The following is a 20877-nucleotide window of genomic DNA, read 5'->3' on the forward strand; positions in this document are numbered from 1 at the left end:
ACACACAGACTAATAAATGCAGTATTTTTAAATGCGTGAGATATAAACGTGTGCCACGAGAACGCGGAAAGAGGGTCAAATGCGTGTCTCACGGCCAATGCGTGGGTTTTTAGTTTTCGGTTTAAGGTTGCGTTCCAAATACGTAAAATACATCCTCCTCCACTACCCTCACCCTTGGGGGAATCCCAGCGGCCATCTTTGCCGTTGTTGGTCCAAACAATTACCCAAGCAAGGGAAGTTGGCAAGTAAGCCCCTCAGCCCTCGTTTGTGATCGAGTGTAAAATTCTGTTCGCTCTGGGGTCTGAAAGTCCCATAATTCAATTTGCAATGATTGTACATTGGCTAATAAAAGTCAGCCAAAACTTAAAACCAAAATCAATATGGAGAGAAGTCAACATACAAGTGTAAGTAAAAACAAATGTAGACACGTTAGAAATTGTGCAACTACCATAGTTCCATGATGACTAATAACAGGCAAGGGCGGCCCATTTAAATAAATTAATTCCACCCTTGCTCTGCAAGTGTCAACTCATGATATATTATATGTTACGTTCCCCAGTTTCTGTGTTGTGGTTTGTTAGGTGTGTGTTTCAGGATGGCTTCCTGATATCCCCCCCAAGCAGCTGATTGATCGACTCCATGGCTAATCATTGCTGAGAGAGGAGGTTGATGGCTGGGCGTCAATATGTTGGTTGTTGCTAACAGAGATGGTTATGTTCTGTGGTTGTTGCTGAGAGAGCTGATTTGATGTTCTGTCTTGGTTGTGGCTCAGAGACAGGTTTTGTTAAGTATTTTTGTAGCTGCTGATTTGAGGTATGTGTGTGCTAATAGAACTGTGTTTTTGATTTTTGAAATTGTTTAATTGCATTTGGATAATTATGTTTCATTTGTTCCCAGGGGGGAAGGGGATACATATACCCATGGTATATTCACTGTCTAGGCACCTAGGGAGTGCTTAGGCAAGAGGCCTGCGGGCATACATATACCCATGGTATATTCACTGTCTAGGCACACTAGGTAAGACCTGGGCGGACCACCCCCTGTATTTTGGTTAGGGCACCAGGTGGTGCTAAATTAGGTAAGTAGTGGGTAGGCAGGTAAGGTAGGAGAGGGGGCTTTGAGATTTACTTTCTTTGCTTTGGTTCCATCCAGCCCCTTTTCCCCATGTGACGGAATAAATTCCTTGTAAACGGTACCACTCTCTCTGCCTTTGTCATCCTTACTCGCACCTACAGTCCCATACCTCTTTCACTTCATGGAGGGTTGAGTTGTAGCAGGGTGTTGTGTTCCCTCTTCCTAGAGGCGTGCATGACAGTCATTAGAGGTTTCCACTTAATATGAGGGCTGAGGGTGTCTTTTACATGTTATGAATGCAGCCAAAGAAACAATCAAAATGGGTCTGTGTTCAGTATGTTTTTATGTTCTGGAACGTTCAATTGAACAGAAACTGCTGTACAGAACAACCAGTTGAAAACGGGGAGGGGTTGTGGGCATGTATACATTGGGCGTCATCCATTTTGTCAAGTTGATGGTCACCGGCTGCATTTCAAACACTTAAAAGGCACACCCTCAGCCCTCAAATTAAGTGGACACTTCTGATGACGTTGGACAAGTTTACACTTGCAGGGCGAGGGAGGAGGGAATGAATTTTAAATGGACCGCCCTTGCCCGGAAATTCGTCATTCGACGATTGTGTTTTCAGCTACCGGTAACTGGGTGGGTTCTTTATATGCGCTACAGTCAATTATGATTGCATGTCTACTTATATTAACTATATAATTATTAATAATTAAAGAACTTGTATGGAAGAATTTCATGGTAAGGTCGACACCGGTTGTATTCAGCGCTTTGACACTTGTTGTCGATTTTGATCATCCTGCATCTCCTGCATTGTAAGAGGTTCTATTGTCAACCAATCATTAGGGTGTTTTGTTTGACCCACACGAACATGACTGAAACATTTATAAATGATTTATGTGTACAGTGGGTATACAGTACACCCAAAAGTGATGAGGCTCTCACTAATTGATTCTACACTGTGTACACACGATATTATATTATGATTTCAGTTTGTGAGTGTGTGATATGGGGGTTGGATACATATTTATACATTATAAAAACCTATTATAAAACGTTAACACAGCCATGTTGATCTGAGCCTTGCTGTTGGAAAACCACATTAGTGTCTGACATTTGGCTGTCACAGATGCAGCTCCCCTCGACTTTCGTCTACAGTCGTTTGCTTTGGCCTTACCACTCAAACACGACCATAGGTTGTGGAATGCTGTCAGCATGTCCGCTGCCCCTTTAAATACGTCATTCATTGCTTCAAGCCACACGGGAGGAAACGTACATCAAAGTCTGCTCAAGAACGTAGAAGAACATTTTCGGATAACGAGTCGTTCAGTATAAACCGTTCCGCAACGTAGCAAACGTTCAAGCTAATTGAATGTACCTCTATGACAATCCAGTCACGTGACGGAACGTGGATCAATACGTCAAATCTATGCGTCAGGAAAAACGGCCGCAGTAAAACCGAAAATAAAAATACACAGTAAGTTTAAGGTTAATCGATATTGGTTTCGGCTCTTCTTTTCTGGTAAGTCTCTAATGCAAATCGCAATTAAGTAAAGATATTCACATGTTTGTGCTGACTTACAGACTGCATCTTTTTACAATTTAATCGTGTTTCTCTGTTGTAGTGAGACAGTCGGGCAGCTGTCAATGTCCATTCCCCATGTCATTCTCCCAGATCACCCAGTCTTTGTATCTGGGTGGTGTGGACACAGTCTTCAAGCCCACCGGTCTCTACAGTAGGAACATAACTCTGATTGTCAACGCCACTGCAGAGCACCCCTGTCCTCAGTATGAGGGGGTGGAGTGTTTCCAGGTACCCGTACTGGACCAGCCTCACGCCCCCCTGGCCTGCTACTTCGATGCTGTTGCAGAACGTATCCATAACAACCACTCAGGGAGTACGCTGGTCCACTGCACTGCAGGCCGGAGTCGTTCTCCTACCCTGATCATGGCTTACCTGATGCGGTATGAGGGGGTATCACTGCGCCAGGCCCATGAGTGGGTCCTGAAGTACAGACCTCATATCCGACCCAATGCTGGTTTCTGGAGGCAGCTGATGGAGTATGAGAGGAGGCTCTATGGGAAGAATACTGTGAGGATGGCTGCTACCTCCTGTGGTGTGCTGCCTGAGGCTCTGGATGGACAGGAGGCTATTTACTGTGTGAATGGCTGATGGTATGTGTCCCAAATGGCACCCTATTCCTTATGCAGTGCATTACTTTTGACGAGCCTAAAATGAAAAGAGTGCTATTTGGGATTTGTCATAGATGCATATGAGAAAATAAAACCAATTGCTATAAAAAATATTAAAAAATCTGATGTTTATTTATAAATTATTTACATTTAGTAATGTATGTATTCATCCTAGCTTGGTATGGTCTTCTAAATGGCGCTGTATCATCTCTGCAATGAATGTACAGCTCTGCGGTGCCTGACGCACCCCTCGGCTGTCGATACACCCCCCAAGTCCAATTTGGAGGTACCCATCCTGGGGAGAATGGTCAGTCCGGTTGCATCCCAAACTGCACCCTATTCACTATATAGGGTGTCATTTAGGATGCCCAGTATTTTCTGACATAACGATGGGTTTAGGTTAGAACAGGCCAGAGGAGGAACTGTCTTCAGTATTGGAAACTTCTCTTGGTCTGGATGTCATCAAGGATCTGCTGCAGCTCCTCATCCTCAAACTGCCCCTCCAGACTTTTGACAGAACAAACAGACAACTACTGTCTCTAAATGTATATATAATAAACATTTACGCCTGATTTCATGGTCAAGAGCTGACTGCTACCCAAATAGATACAAGGTTTAGAGTCTGGGTTAGAGGACTGAGTATGGTGATATGTGAGGAGGCAGTAACAACAGGTCCTACCTAGGGATGAGGAGCTACCTAGCTACTTCTGGACTCATGTTGGCCAAACTGGCCAGCTCAAATTTATGCAGCTTCTTCCGTAAGAGCAAGCTATACGATACAGGGCAATAATTTCAGTCATCACGAAAAGTTACCACCATATTGTATTTTATACGGTATTGACATTGGTTTTTGGTTGTGATAGTGACAACCGCTACACTGACCTGCGGACACTGGCTATAGTTTCTCTGTTTTTGAACCGGCTGAAACGTGCAGTATAATTCAGACTTTTCATGAAAACCTCCGATAGCTCTTGTTCGTCCTCTGCACTCTCGTTCTGCTGCTTGCGATGCTCCAGAAGCAGTTTAGAAGTGTCTCCGCGTTCTCGAACTCTATGAAGAACACAGGTGTGTTTTAACGTGGTTAATATAGTTAGCTAGCTAAATGCCTCCAGTGAATCGTTATATTCAATCTAGTTATCATAAATAAGCGGGATACGAACCTTTGGGGAAAAGTAACTGAGAAGCGTCCTCCTCAATATCTCTTGAACCGCCTCTGGACGCCATGCTGCTTGTCACAATGAATGAATTAACCTTCCTAGCTAACGTTACAGTAAAATAAAAAGCCATAAAGCTGATATCCAGTTGCTTGCTCTGAACCAAATTGTGCCTATATCGGCGCCTAATAATTGTTTTGGCATTATAAAAACATTAGCAAGGCAAAACTCCAAATTATTCAAGGAAAGAAGCTGCTATCTAAAAAAAAAAAAAGAAATCACCGTCTCATAGCAACACAAAGTACTTCCGGGTTACGGTATTTCGAATTTTAAAAGCCCCCCACGTAATAGTAGAAAAGTGTCAATAACCAGTATTTATTCGATATATGAAAACTAATTGTCTAAACGTTAAGCATTAAATGTGGGTTTAAAAAAACCAAGCCATGAGGTTGAAGTAAGTGTCAATTTGTATAGTCTTAATTACATTACTTTACTTAGATCTGTGTGTGTTGTGGAATTGTTAGATGTTACTGCACTGTCGGAGCTAGAAGCACCAACATTTAGCTACACCCTTAATAACATCTGCTAAACACGTGTATGTGACCAATAAAAATGTATTTAGAGCTCGGAGACAGGATTGTGTTAAGGCACTGATCTGGGGAGGGGTACCAAAAAATTTATTTAGCATTGAAGGTCCCCAAGAACACAGTGGCCTCCAATATTCTTAAATTTAAGAAGTTTGGAATCACCAAGACTCTTCCTAGAGCTGGCCGCCTGGCCAAACTGAGCAATCGGGGGAGAAGGGCCTTGGTCAGGGAGGTGACCAAGAACCCAATGGTCACTCTGACAGAGCTCCAGAGTTCCTCTGTGGAGATGGTTATCCTTCTGGAAGGTTCTCCCATCTAATCCTTGATGAAAACCTGCTCCAGAGCGCTCAGGACCTCAGACTGGGGGTGAAGGTTGACCTTCCAACAGGACAAAGACCCTAAGCACACAGCCAAGACAACACAGGAGTGGCTTTGGGAAAAGTTTATGAATGTCCTTGAGTGGCCCAGCCAGAGCCTGGACTTGAACCAGATCGAACATCTCTGGAGAGACCTGAAAATAGCTCAAAGTTAAGCCTACTCTATCATTAGGGCTACTTAACAGGGACCAACTCTGTTTTATCTACTATCATACCGTTTGTTGATCACATTCCCTACTGACGCTCTCATATGGTCAGCAATACCAGACAGCGCAAAGAAGCTGGGAAAATGTTATAGCTGTATTTTGACATGCATATACCAGATTTGCATTGACAATGCAACCTATGGATTATCGAATAAAGTTAGGAATTTTCATGCGAGACAGGAGTAAGGATTTTGGGTTTCATTTAGATTGGGACGATAGGAAAATAGCCTAGGATATATAAAAGGCTACGTGAGTCAATAGATCGCAGGCCGGTTCGCTCATTAAGCGGCATATTGAAGAGTGCGGCATTTTCTGTGCTAAACTGACCAGACGCACCTCCAACAACAAATAAAAACAAATAAATCTCCCCAAAAACCATAACAATTTCTCTCAACTAGTGGCATATAGCTTTTTAGGTGAGCGCTGATGCCGCCCTGTGATAAGCAATGCCCACTTTGTCAAATGCATGGGCGTCAAATATTTCGCTTGTACATTCTCAGCGCGCATCTCCAGGGTGCTGTTGGAGAGACGCATCGTTGCCGAGCTCCACCAATTCCGTTTTAAAAAATCGTCTAACATAAATCATGTAGCAGACATAGTATATGGTAGAAAGTGTTCGTGGTCTTCTCTGTATCCTAGAGGTTGGATATAAAATGTATGACAATGTCATGAAGACACGTTTTTACATCAAGCAGGTTTCTCCGATTAAATACCCTAACCTTTTAATAGCGCCCAATCAAATAAAACATTCGCTGATATGTTAACAAACAACATATCCTAAAAACAGGACAGATCCATGTAAAATACAAAATATTTGTCATGGTCAGTGGTTTCAAGTTTGTATCCGTCGATCATAGCGAAAAATAAAATAATTTAGCATTTCCCTCTGTGTAAACACATTTGAAATAGATTCAGGATACCTCTTGATAAAGTTAAGAAGTTTAAATAGCCAAATTGATTAGTCACAGGAATCTGGACAATTAAAGGCAATGCAACAGCCTGTTTACAAACGGTGGGCTTAATACATGGATGGACATTCATACAATTCCATTGTAGGCGGACACTGTAGGCTGCACCCCAGTCATCAAGGGCCGAAGTCTTTTGGACGTATTTTTTTGTCGGGTCAGGACCGGCCGTCTTTTTTTGGTAAAGTAGTAATTATCTTTATTTAGATTCCCCCCCATGTAGTTATATTTTTTAACATAATGCACTTCATAATGCACTGCAAAGCTGCGAGAAAGTCGTCGGGTGTCGCCAGGTGGTTGACGATTAAATTACAACGCCATTTTCATTCAGTGCTGCATTGCGGTTCATTGTTTGGAGAAAAAAAACACGTAGAAAATTGTGTCTATACAGCCAAAATGATTTTAAAAAATGCTGGCTCAGACAGTACAAAAATATTTGCGTTGGCCGGGAATCGAACCCGGGTCAACTGCTTGGAAGGCAGCTATGCTCACCACTATACCACCAACGCTGACATGACTTAAACTAAACATGACTAACTTTAAAATAACAATTTGAATGTTTTCTGTAATTACCTGATAAAAGTGTAGTTTCGTTTTTTTTATTTGGCCAGACATATATAATTATACATATAATTAGCTAAAAATAGGTCACGGTTAAATAAGTATATGGTGGTATTACTATTTCTAGTGGTATTACAGTGCATTCGTAAAGTATTCAGACCCCTTGAGTTTTCCACATTTTGTTATGTTACAGCCTTATTCTAAAATGGATTACACACAATACCATGAAGCGAAAAAATAACAGAAATACCTTATTTACATAAGTATTCAGACACTTCGCAACTAGACTCGAAATTGAGCCCAGGTGCATCCTGTTTCCATTGATCCATGAGATGTTTCTACAATTTGGAGTCCACCTGTAGTAAATTCAATTGATTGGACATGATTTGGAAAGGCACACACCTGTCTATATAAGGTCCTACAGTTGACAGTGCATGTCAGAGGAAAAGCCAAGCCATAAAGTTGAAGCAAGATGCAAGATGAACCACCAAGATGCTTCCAAATTGAGCAATCGGGGGAGAAGGGCCTTGGTCAGAGAGGTGAACAAAAATCAGATGGTCACTGACAGACCTCCAGTTCCTCTGTGGAGATGGGAGAAACTTCCAGAAGGACAATTATCTCTGCAGCACTCCACCAATCAGGCCTTTATGGTAGAGTGGCCAGACGGAAACCATTCAGTTAAAGGCACATGACAGCCCGCTTGATAAAAATCTGATCCAGAGCGCTCAGGACCTCAGACTGTGGTGAAGGTTCACAACAACCCTAAGCACACAGCCAAGACAACGCAGGAGTGGCTTTGGGACACGTCTCTGAATGTCCTTGAGTGACCCAGCCAGAGCCTGGACTTGAATCCGATCAATCATCTCTGGAGAGACCTGAAAATAGTTGTGCAGCAACATTCCCCATCCAACCTGACTGAGCTTGAGAGGATCTGCAGAGAAGAATGGGAGAAACTGCCCAAATACAGGTGTGCCAAGCTTGTTGTGTCATACACAAGAAGACTCAAGGCTGTAATCGCTGCCAAAGGTGCTTCAAAAGGTGCTTCAACAAAGTACTGAGTAAAGGGTCTGAATACTTATGTGAATGTGATATTTCCCTTTTTTTTAAATACATTTGCAGAAACATTTCTAAAAACCTGTTTTTGCTTTGTCGTTATGGGGTAGTGCATGTAGATTGATGAAGGAAAAATACTCTTTGATTCGTACTAGTGATATCCTTGACCTGCTCTGTGTTGGTGTATTGATGGGCTCTCTTTTTTTTCTCTCTCTCTCTTTCTCTATAATTTCAGAATGGGAGTGTTGAGAAGCGAGGATGTGCTGACAACGTTTCCGTCATACTGGTGTCTGTTAGCTTCTGAACAACAGACACCCAATCTGGCCCGTCATTGCGTGCCTCTGAGTGATATGTCCACCGTGGCTCCAGAACTTAAAACATGACCAGATCCCACCACTCCCAGCAACACTGCCCACAACAGATGAACATCAGACATGTTGGTCAACCGTTCATTTTAAACAAGATGTTGTAATCTCTAACTCCATGCGTAAGGTATACTGTTCACAGCAATGCAATTGCTAATTGCTTGTGTTGCATACTTGCGTAGTGTGTAAATAAGGCCTAATGCTCTGTAGTGCCCTGTACTGCTTATCCCGATGACTCCTGATTTAAATGGGCTTTGTTTTCTATCTAATACATTGTATTTTCTAATTCGTGCACATGTTTTTTTTGCCTTAAATGTGTATTTTTCTTTGGGATACTTTTAATAAAGTAGTTCAGAACAGAATTTCAGAGATTGTCCCAAAAATTCAACACATGTATAATCCAATCGGAAGCTGGTCTACATTTAATGGACTCCTAACTTCCTCCATGTTCCCGCCACCCTGGATAATAAAGGGTCCCTTCCCTCTGTCCCAAGTCTCCTACAAGTTCATATCATAAACATACATTAGGATTTGCTTTATTGTATCTGATTAGGAATTTAAGAAGGAATCCTGTTTGACACATTGCATGATGCCCCTCTTTATCCCAGACAAAATTCCCCTCATGGACAAAGTAAATTATATCAACTTGTAGGACACCTGGGACACACTTGGGAACCGCATCTCTAGCAATAGCCTATTTTTCTCCCATGGTAATGAAAGAGTTTGGCCATTAGATGGTGCTATCAAACCGTTTCTCAACCTCACTCATGATGACGGCCTGCAACGGGCAAGACAGACTTATGCTATCAAAAAGAGCTACACATTTTCAGTTTGTCTTTTTATGTATGCCTCAGCAGATTTACGCTATACAAAAATATAAATGCAACATGTAAAGTGTTGGTCCAATGTTTCATGAGCTGAAATAAATGATCCCAGAAATGTTCTACATGCACAAAATGTCTATTTCTTTAAAATGTTGTGCACAAATTTGTTGACAGCCCTGTTAGTGAGCATTTCTCCTTTGCCAAGATATTCCATCCACCATATCAAGAAGTTGATTAAACAGCATGATCATTACACAAGTGAACCTTGTGCTGGGAATAATAAAAGGCCACTCTAAAATGTTTACTTTTGTCACACAACACAATGCCACAGATGAGTGTGCAATTGGCATGCTGACTACAGGAATGCCCACCAGAGAATTGAATGTTCATTTCTCTACCATAAGCCGCCTCCAATATCGGTTGGACATATTTGGCGGTTCGTCCAAACGACCTCACAACCGCGGACCACGCGTATGGCATTGTGTGGGTGAGCGGTTTGCTGATGTCAACGTGAACAAAGTGCCCCATGGTTGCGGTGGGGTTATGTTATGGACAGCCATAAGCTACGGACAATGAACACAATTGCATTTTAGCGATGGCAATTTGAATGCACAGAGGTACGGTGACGAGATCCTGAGGCACATTGTCATAACATTCATCCGCCTCTGTCACGTCGTGTTTCAGCATGACAATGCATGGCTCCATGCCGCAAGGATCTGTACACAATTCCTGGAAGCTGAAAATGTCCCAGTTCTTCTGGCCTGCATACTCACCAGACATGCCAACTATTGAGCATGTTTGGGAGGCTGTGTATGACAGAGTGTCCAATCCACTCTCCATGTGCACCTTCCTCACCCTTGCCGTCCACAAATAAAGAGGCCCAAATAAAGGGTTAAGCGACAGGGAAACAATGTTCAGATCCAGGGGGTAAACAAGTCAGCAGTCAGGTAACCTCTTGCCATTTCCCAGTTGCATTATAGGCCTATAGCCTGTTCATAAATGGCATGTCATATTGATATAGAAAACAGGGCTGAGTATTTTGGGAACATGTGTAGGTATGTAGACAGTCTATGGTGCGTACCCTGACATAACGGTCAGTGCTATCTGGGATCCTTGGGATGTCCCTACTCTAACCTTAACTAATACCATAACCCTTAGCTTAACCATTTTAGATGTCAACTTCAATGAGGTACTGTAGGGACATCCCAAGATAGCACAGACCCCAACAGAACAGTTGTTTTCCCGTTGTCTGTGTTCCTCCTGAAGCCGTGATGTGTTTATGGAAGAGTCTGAATGTTCCAATAGCTTGCCTCAGGCTGTTGATTTAAATCACCATATCATTCTTCAGATAACGCTGCTCTTAAATCACCACCAGCCAGCCAGCCTGACTGAGATCTGCATCTGTTAGAGCAGGCTGAAGTCTCTCTGTGTGTCTGTCTGTCTCTCTATATCTCTCTCTCTCTCTCTCTCTCTCTCTATATATATATGTATATATACTATATATTGTACATCTGTGTTTCTCTCAACCCCCCCCACCCCCCCACTCAATTAAATTCAAGGGTTTTATTGGAATGGGAAACATATGTTTACATTGCCAAAGTAAGTGAAATAGATAATAAACCAAAGTGAAATAAACAATAAAAAATGAACAGTAAACATTACACAAAAGTCCTTAAAGAATAAAGACATTTCAAATGTCTTATTATGTCTATATACATTGTTGTAACGATGTGCAAATAGTTAAACTAAAAATGGGAAAATAAATAAACATAAATATGGGTTGTATTTACAATGGTGTTTGTTCTTCACTGGTTGCCCTTTTCTTGTTGCAACAGGTCACAAATCTTGCTGCTGTGATGTCACACTGTGGTATTTCACCCAGTAGATATGGGAGTTTATCAAAATTGGATTTGTTTTCAAATTCTTTGTTGGTCTGTGTAATCTGAGGGAAATATGTGTCTCTAATATGGTCATACATTTGGGAGGAGGTTATGAAGTGCAGCTCAGTTTCCACCTCATTTTGTGGGCATAACCTGTCTTCTCTTGAGAGCCAGATCTGCCTACGGCGGCTTTTCTCAATAGCAAAGCTATACTCACTGAGTCTGTACATAGTCAAAGCTTTCCTTAAGTTTGAGTCAGTCACAGTGGTCAGGTATTCTGCCTGGTAGTAATAGTATGCTGGTAAATAGCCTGGTTGTAATAGTATGCGGGTACATAGTTTGGTAGTAATAGTATGGTGGTACATAGTATGGTAGTAATAGTATGCTAGTACATAGCCTGGTAGTAATAGTATGCTGGTACATAGCCTGGTAGTAATAGTATGCTGGTACATAGCCTGGTAGTAATAGAACGATGCTCCTGTAGAGGAGAACGATGGGAGGATGAGTGGAGGGCAGGAGGGAGGTAGGGAGGGAGATGAGGAGATGATCGAGGGAGGGAGTGGAGGGCTGGAGGAAAGGAGTGGAGAGAGGGAGAGAGTATTTATTTCCTTCCCTATTCCCCCCCTCCGTCTCTATCACCTTCTTTCCAGATCCTTCTGTACATTTTAAATTAGTTGGTAGTTGGAATGGTTCATTTAATGTATTAGCTCACTGCCGTCCTCCCCTACACCCGGAAGACACATTTCAGTTGAATGCAGTTGAATGTGTTTACAACTGACTAGGTATCCCCCTTTCCCTTTCCCTCTCATTAAGCTGGTGTTTGTAAGTGGGTGTGTGTTTGTGTTCATGCGTGTTTATGCATGCGTCTGATTGAAGAGGGATGGTTGCTTTTGTCACCAGCTGACAGGACAGTGGCAGTGTTTCATACATATTTCACACTGCAGTCCTACCAACAGGACAGGCCATTCACTGCCTACTGTCCTCCAATCACACACACTGCCCACTGTCCTCCAAACACACACACTGCCCACTGTGCTCTAAACACACACACACTGCCCACTGTCCTCCAAACACACACTGTTCTCCAAACACACACACTGCCCATTGTCCTCCAAACACACACACTGCCCATTGTCCTCCAAACACACACACTGCCCACTGTCCTCCAAACACACACTGTCCTCCAAACACACACACTGCCCATTGTCCTCCAAACACACACACTGCTCACTGTCCTCCAAACACACACACTGCCCATTGTCCTCCAAACACACACACTGCTCACTGTCCTCCAAACACACACACTGCTCACTGTCCTCCAAACACACACACTGCCCATTGTCCTCCAAACACACACACTGCTCACTGTCCTCCAAACACACACACTGCTCACTGTCCTCCAAACACACACACTGCCCACTGTCCTCCAAACACACACAGTGCCCACTGTCCTCCAAACACACACACTGCCCACTGTCCTCCAAACACACACACTGCCCACTGTCCTCCAACCACACACACTGCCCACTGTCCTCCAAACACACACACTGCCCACTGTCCTCCAAACACACACACTGCCCACTGTCCTCCAACCACACACACTGCCCACTGTCCTCCAACCACACACACTGCACACTGTTTCCAAACACACACACTGCCCACTGTCCTCCAAACACACACACTGCACACTGTTTCCAAACACACACACTGCCCACTGTCCTCCAACCACACACAGTGCCCACTGTCCTCCAACCACACACACTGCCCACTGTCCTCCAAACACACACACTGCCCACTGTCCTCCAACCACACACACTGCCCACTGTCCTCCAACCACACACACTGCCCACTGTCCTCCAAACACACACACTGCCCACTGTCCTCCAACCACACACACTGCCCACTGTCCTCCAAACACACACACTGCCCACTGTCCTCCAAACACAAACACTGCCCACTGTCCTCCAAACACACACACTGCAAACTGTCCTCCAAACACATACAGTGCCCACTGTCCTCCAAACACACACACTGCCCACTGTCCTCCAAACACACACACTGCAAACTGTCCTCCAAACACACACACTGCAAACTGTCCTCCAAACACACACACTGCAAACTGTCCTCCAAACACACACACTGCCCACTGTCCTCCAAACACACACACTGCCCACTGTCCTCCAACCACACACACTGCCCACTGTCCTCCAAACACACACACTGCCCACTGTCCTCCAAACACACACACTGCCCACTGTCCTCCAACCACACACACTGCCCACTGTCCTCCAACCACACACACTGCCCACTGTCCTCCAACCACACACACTGCACACTGTTTCCAAACACACACACTGCCCACTGTCCTCCAAACACACACACTGCACACTGTTTCCAAACACACACACTGCCCACTGTCCTCCAACCACACACAGTGCCCACTGTCCTCCAACCACACACACTGCCCACTGTCCTCCAAACACACACACTGCAAACTGTCCTCCAAACACATACAGTGCCCACTGTCCTCCAAACACACACACTGCCCACTGTCCTCCAAACACACACACTGCAAACTGTCCTCCAAACACACACACTGCAAACTGTCCTCCAAACACACACACTGCAAACTGTCCTCCAAACACACACACTGCCCACTGTCCTCCAAACACATACACTGCAAACTGTCCTCCAAACACACACACTGCCCACTGTCCTCCAAACACATACACTGCCCACTGTCCTCCAAACACACACACTGCCCACTGATGGAGGAGATTGAGAGACGTAAGTAACCATGGTGAGTTATTATATTTGGCACATTTTACAGCTCTTATTTGAATAATTATTTGAATAAATGTGTTTATGTGATGATTTCAAACAAATGACTTGTTCAGTCTACTGTTGTCACAGTGAGTACTTTATGTAACACATTCTCTCCACCTATCTGTCTGCATGTCTGTCTTTGGGTTGTTGGCAGGTGACTGCTAGGCCAAGGTCACTGGCTGTCTGGTTTACTGTGGGCCACAGGGCTATACTTAAAGCTTGGTACTAGGTGGTTAAATACTGTGTGTGTGTGTGTGTGTGTGTGTGTGTGTGTGTGTGTGTGTGTGTGTGTGTGTGTGTGTGTGTGTGTGTGTGTGTGTGTGTGTGTGTGTGTGTTTGTGCGTGCGTGCGTGTGTGTGTGTGTGTGTAGGTGTGTGCATATCAGACGGATTATTATGCCTACCCCTGCTGTGGGAGACCAGTGCTCTGGGGAGAGGAGGAGAAAGGAGGGGAGGAGAGAGGAGGAGAAAGGAGTAAGGAGGAGAGAGAGCTGCATTGGTCTCAGGTGCAGCAGTGACAGTCTCATTATACAGAGAGCTGATTAGACAGAATCAATGGCAGAGTTCAGTTCAGGGCTTCATTAAGCAATTCAATTACTGCAAGGCTGAAGGACACAGGGCTATTAACCTGATCAAGATAATCTCACTACAGGTTCACCACATCAGCTTGTTGACACAACCCAATGGCTGTGTCCCAAATTGCACACTAGAGCAGTGGTTCCCAACCAGGGATACTAGGTCTATCCACATGGGGTACTTGAGAAGATTCATGAGACCATAGGCATACTGGTCAAATGCACATGAGGGGGTACTTCAGTTGTACTCCAGGCAGAGAAAAATTCAGTTGGTGGTACAGTAACCAAAAAAGGTTGGGAACTACTGCCCTACACATCCAACGACTGTGTTGACTGGAGTGGCTGTGGGCAGGAGGATGGAAATGGCTGAATCATTCTGCTGTGTTGTTTTGTCTTGACACTGACTTACTCTAGTGTAACACCACAACAACAATAGAAGTGGAACAACACCTAGTGGATGTGGACAGTTATCATATACAGTGGGTCTATGATACACATGAACTATGGTGTCACAGTGAAACAGGAAGTTCTATTGGCACCAACATGTATGGTAGGATGAGCAGCTGTCCTCTCCTGTGGTGCTGATATTCCAGCCTGACTGCTCCCTGCACTGTGTGTGTGTGTGTGTGTGTGCATGTATGTGTGCATATCTGGTGTGGTCTGTGTTGTAGCAGAGACAATGGGAGAGACAGGTGTTGAGACAGATGATCAGCAGTTTGGCATGGTCTCCTTAATCCCATATAAGACACACACATACACTGAACATGTCACGCCCTGATCTGTTTCACCTGTTCCTGTTATTGTCTCCACCCCCTCCAGGTGTCGCTTATTTTACCCAGTGTATTTATCCCTGTGTTTCCTGTCTCTCTGTGCCATTTCGTCTTGTATGTTTAGTCAAGTCAACCAGCGTGTTTTTCCCCGTACTCCCTTTGCTATTCTCCTTTTTCTAGTCCTCACAGTTTTGACTCTTGCCTGTTTCTGGACTCTGTACCCGCCTGACTGACCATTCTGCCTGCCTTGACCACGAGCCTGTCTGCCACTCTGTACCTCCTGGACTCTGATCTGATTTGGACCTTTTTGCCTGTCCACGACCATTCTCTTGCTTACTCCTTTTGGATGAATAAACATTGTAAGACTCCTGTGTCTGCATCTGGGTCTCACCTTGTGCCCTGATAGAACAACAATGTTTCTTCCATTGTGATGCTACAGAGCTGTCTGGCAAGCCCACACTACAGCATGTCAGCGTTCCAAATGGAACCCTTCTTCCTATACAGTGCACTATTATTGACGAGGGGCTCTGGTCAAAAGTAGTGCACTATGTAGGGAATAGGGTACCATTTGGATGGAACCTATGATTCACCATATTGTTCTGCTTAACCCTCTGGTCTAGTGGTGTGCATGTCAGCTGTTTATTTAACTGCATCCACCTACAATTGCTATTATAAACTGGGTGGTTCGAGCCCTGAATGCTGATTGGCTGAAAGTAGTGGTATATCTGAGTGTCTCACCCGACCCTAACCAGCAAATATAGACAATGTGCTATAGCTTACAGCCAAAGACGGCGCAATGTTTTTTTTTGTCAGGGGGTGCAGGATTTTGTTTTGGGGATTTATATATGTTCCTGTTTATAATTTCTGACATTTCTGTAGGGTATTTCATAGTCAACTTGTCTATATTAGATACATGAAGCTTCTCTTCTGTCATTATGTGTTGCCCTAGAAGACTAAATAAACCCTTGTTCAACAGAATAATGTCATAAATTGATAGAATGAATGCTTCAATCCAGTTGACATTGGTAAAGTTTTCTCTGTCATCCTCTTTAGTGGAGCAAAGATGTTTAGGGACCCTGGAACCAAATGCAATAACTAAAACAACACAGGAAATATTTTCTGTACAAAATGTCAAAATGACATCAGTTTGACCGGTTGTAAGGAAATAGAAAACTGTGAAAATGACCCACAGTATGTTTCTGAAAAGATTTTAGTTTGGCTTGGATGCATATTTTATATGGTTGAAATACTATCAGCGTATATGAGGCTGATAAACACCTATATACAGATGGTATCTAACGGAGCATTTGCATTCTCTGAAGATCCTAAAAATAAATCATAGTCTATTTCTCCACCTCTGTTCCTTAGTCAAATTTTGCCTACATTTTGTGTGTAATTGTACTGCAAGAAACTCTGCAAGAGTGAATATTAAGGTTATGTGAGAGGTTATTGACCTACAGTCAGTGTCCAGATTACAGTTCCCATTTAACCCATCTTAGCAGTCAGCTACAGTTCCCTTGACTTGCCATGGGCCTATTTGAAGTCCCTGTCTTGTGACTGTTGAATATGTTTAGTGCCTCACAATCCTTGCACATAACATAACTGCTATCATCCTCTTTCACCATTTCACCAAATCTTTCGCTGCTTGCGTCTAGTCTATGAGACCAGGCTGTTCCCAAACATGACTCTTCTGGCCCTCCCTTCTCTTTATCTTCAACTCTCCTTTAGCAGCTTTTGTCTTATTGAATTAGACTCTGACATTGTCCTTTTGGATTGACATTAGCTTTTTCTGCCCGTTTCCAGAAACATTTTGCCATTGGTGTGTAGGATATTTGGCACCATATATTTAGGGCCTAAAGACTAGGCTTATGCACTAATGCCAGATAGCCTAAAATAAGGATTTCTTAAGGTATTGTTTTCTCTTTATTCAACCCGTCCACCACCCACCTGCCCTTAATCCACACAATAGTTAATGATCCTAAACCCGTCCGCCCCACTGATATAGGCCTATGAGCCAACCCGCATCACTACTCTGGTCCTCCTCTCTCTCATAATTAAATTACATTTAAACAATAAAAATGTACAGTAAACATTACACTCACCGAAGTTCCAAAATAATAAAGACATTTCAAATGTTATATTATGTCTATATACAGTGTTGTAGCAATGTGCACATGGTTAAAGTACAAAAGGGAAAATAAATAAGCATAAATATGGATTGTATTTACAATGGTGTTTGTTCTTCACTGGTTGCCCTTTTCTTGTGGCAACAGGTCACAAATCTTGCTGCTGTGATGGCACACTGTGGTATTCCACCCAGTAGATGTGGGAGTTTACCAAAATTGGATTTGTTTTAGAATTCTTTGTGGATCTGTGTAATCTGAGGGAAATGTGTGTCTCTAATATGGCCATACATTTGGCAGGAGGTAAGAAAGTGCAGCTCTGTTTCCACCTCATTTTGTGGGCAGTGTGCACATAGCCTGTCTTCTCTTGAGAGCCATGTCTGCCTACAACACCCTTTCTCAATAGCAAGGCTATGTTCACTTGTCACGTTGGTATGAATGATACGGGAGACAAGCGCAGGAATGCATAATAGGGTTTTTTATTAAGCCCAAATTACGGAATGCCGTAAAGGGTAGAAACCCAAAACAAAAGAGTGAGGAATAAATACACTAACGCACAGTGATTATCACACAGGACAAGACCCGTAATCATCTGCACAATCCTCAATGGCACGAATGCCAAAACACACAGCACACGTACTCACACGCACCAATGGGCATTGTAACAATAATGGACAGCCTAATAGAAACCAAAGGGCACACTTATGCATGTACTAATCAGTGGGAATAAGGGACAGGTGTGCGTAATGAAAGTTCTGAGGGATCCGTGACATCACTGAGTCTATGCATAGTCAACGCTTTCCTTAAGTTTGGGTCAGTCACAATGGTCAGGTATTCTGCCACTGTGTACTCTCTGTTCAGGGCCAAGTAGCATTCTAGTTTGCTCTGTTTTTTTGTTAATTCTTTCCAATGTGTCAAGTAATTATCTTTTTATTTTCTCATGATTTGGTTGGGTCTAATTGTGTTGCTGTCCTGGGGCTCTGTGGGGTGGGTTTGTGAACAGAGCCCCAGGACCAGCTTGCTTAGGGGACTCTTCTCCAGGTTCATCTCTCTGTAGGTGATGGCTTTGTTGTGGAAGGTTTGGGAATTGCTTCCTTTCAGGTAGTTGTAGATTGTAACGTCTCTTTTCTGGATTTAGATTATTAGCAGGTATCGGCCTAATTCTGCTCTACATGCATTATTGGTGTTGTACACGAAGGATATTTGAGCAGAATTCTGCATGCAGAGTCTTAATTTGGTGTTTGTCCCATTTTGTGGATTATTGGTTGGTGAGCAGAACCCAGACCTCACAACCATAAAGGGCAATGGGTTATATAACTGATTCAAGAATTTTTAGCCAGATCCTAATTGACATGTCGAATTTGATGTTCCTTTTGATGGCATAGAAGGCCCTACTTGCCTTGTCTCTCAGCTCGTTCACAGCTTTGTTGAAGTTACCTGTGGCGCTGATGTTTAGGCCGAGGTATGTATAGTTTTTTGTTTTCTCTTGGACAACGGTGTCGAGATGGAATTTGTATTTGTGGTCCTGGGAACTGGAACTTTTTTGGAACACCCTTATTTTTTATCTTACTGAGATTTACTGTCAGGGCCCAGGTCTGGCAGAATCTGTGCAGAAGATCTAGGTGCTGCTGTAGGCCCTCTTTAGTTGGGGACAGAAGCACCAGATCATCAGTAAACAGTAGACATTTGACTTCAGATTATAGTAGGGTTCTAGTAGGGTGAGGCTGGGTGCTGCAGACGGTTCTAGAAATGCTTGTGTTTTTTTGTCAATTTTAACCGCACACTTGTTGTTTGTGTACATGGATTTTATAATGTCGTATGTTTTTCCCACAACACCACTTTCCATAAATTTGTATTGCAGACCCTCATGCCAAATTGAGTCAAACATTTTTTTAAATCAACAAAGCATGAGTAGACTTTGCCTTTATTTTGTTTTGTTTGTTTGTCAATTAGGGTGTGCAGGGTGAATATGTGGTCTGTACGTAATATGGTTAAAAGCCAATTTGATATTTTCTCAGTACATTGTTTTCACTGAGGAAATGTACAAGTCTCTCTCTCTCTTGAGCTCTCTCTCTCTTGCGCTCTCTCTCTTGTGCTCTCTCTCTCTCTCTCTCTCTCTCTGACTCTGTGATTACATCTACTACTATTGTTCTTCAAAACCTCAGGTCGTCTTCTGTCCTCACCTGACAGAGAAGCATGACAAAGGGGAGTTGTGTTTGTTCCTGTGGTGGTAAGTTGACTAGTGGTTCCTTGTGGTGAACTGTCATACAGTGTAGGGCTTTTCTTTTGTTGTTTGTCTGTGTTTTTCCTGCTATAAACTGCTGTGTGGTGTGACATATTTACCTAATACAGGAACTAGGCCTATTCTCTGGAAGGGCATGAAAGTCACTCTGTGTGTGTTGTGTGTCAGTGTGTGTCTGTGCGTGCTTGTGTGCATGTTTGTGTGCCTGTCCACAGACAGACTATTCAGCCAGTGTTTGAGTTCGATAAGTCCAGTCTCCACACTGAGAGATCAAATAACTGCAAAATGAATGTTATCACGATTTACAGTATGATTGCTACACTGTGTAGATGGGAGAAACGGTTGTCTGGGTGAATAGGGAGTGCATCCAAAATAGCACCCTATTGCCTATAGTGCCCTACTTTTGACTAGAAATAGAGTGCCATTTGGGAGGCAAGCTCACATGTTGACCTGTACTGTTGAGGGGTGGGAAGGTGGGATCTGACATCACGCTGAGCATTCAAACATACCTGTGAATTGCTTAGCCATTATGGCATAGATCCAGCCCCCCCCCCGCTCTCCTCCCACCTCTTCTTACTCCCTCCTCTCCACCTCTCCTCATGTCCCACCTCTCCCTCCTCTCACCTCGGAAGGAAGGAATTTTTACATCTGATTGCGAAGCTGGCAGAGCATGTTACAGCAGGTGGGACGGAGCTTGTTGTTCAGATGAATACAGTGCCTTCAGAAAATATTCACACCTCTTGACTTTTTCCACATTTTGTTGTGTTACAGCCTGAATGTTATTGGTCTACACACAATACCCCATAATGTCAAAGTAGAATTATGTTTTTAGAAATTTTCACAAATAAATTGAAAGATGAAATGTCTGGAGTCAGTAGGTATTCAACCCTTTGTTATGGCCTAAATAAGTTCAGGAGTAACAATTTACTTAACAAGTCGCATAATTATTCGCATCGACTCACTCTCGCAATAATAGTGTTTAACATAATTGTTGAATGACTACCTCATCTCTGTACCCCACACATACAAGTATCTGTAATTTCAAACACAGATCCAACAACAAAGACCAGGGAGGTTTTCCAATACCTTGTGAAGAAGGG

The 20877-nt window shown here is 43.3% G+C and overlaps 1 protein-coding gene, 1 long non-coding RNA gene and 1 other non-coding gene across 4 annotated transcripts; 1 reads left to right on the plus strand and 2 right to left on the minus strand.

Annotated features, from left to right (window-relative positions):
• Nucleotides 1-1681: 1681 nt before the first annotated feature.
• LOC109909088 (dual specificity protein phosphatase 14) lies at nucleotides 1682-3842 on the plus strand. Of its 2 annotated transcripts, none has more exons than XM_020507997.2 (2): nucleotides 1682-2554; nucleotides 2703-3842. In XM_020507997.2, coding segments are annotated over exons 1-2 (549 nt in total). In that variant the 5' UTR covers nucleotides 1682-2553; the 3' UTR covers nucleotides 3251-3842. The 2 variants fall into 2 exon arrangements, with proteins under 2 accessions (XP_020363586.1, XP_020363587.1); XM_020507998.2 differs by having other exon boundaries at nucleotides 2149-2599.
• Nucleotides 3382-4730, minus strand: LOC109909089 (uncharacterized). Its single transcript, XR_002257727.2, has 2 exons — nucleotides 4431-4730; nucleotides 3382-4320 (listed from the first exon to the last, which is right to left on the minus strand). It is a non-coding gene; the product is annotated as an uncharacterized LOC109909089 (long non-coding RNA).
• Nucleotides 4731-6996: 2266 nt separating this feature from the next.
• On the minus strand, nucleotides 6997-7068 carry trnag-ucc (transfer RNA glycine (anticodon UCC)). Its single transcript has one exon. It is a non-coding gene; the product is annotated as a tRNA-Gly (tRNA).
• Between the last annotated feature and the right edge of the window lie 13809 nt (nucleotides 7069-20877).

The sequence above is a fragment of the Oncorhynchus kisutch genome, linkage group LG18, assembly GCF_002021735.2.
Source record: "Oncorhynchus kisutch isolate 150728-3 linkage group LG18, Okis_V2, whole genome shotgun sequence".
NCBI classification, from domain to species: Eukaryota; Metazoa; Chordata; class Actinopteri; order Salmoniformes; family Salmonidae; genus Oncorhynchus; species Oncorhynchus kisutch.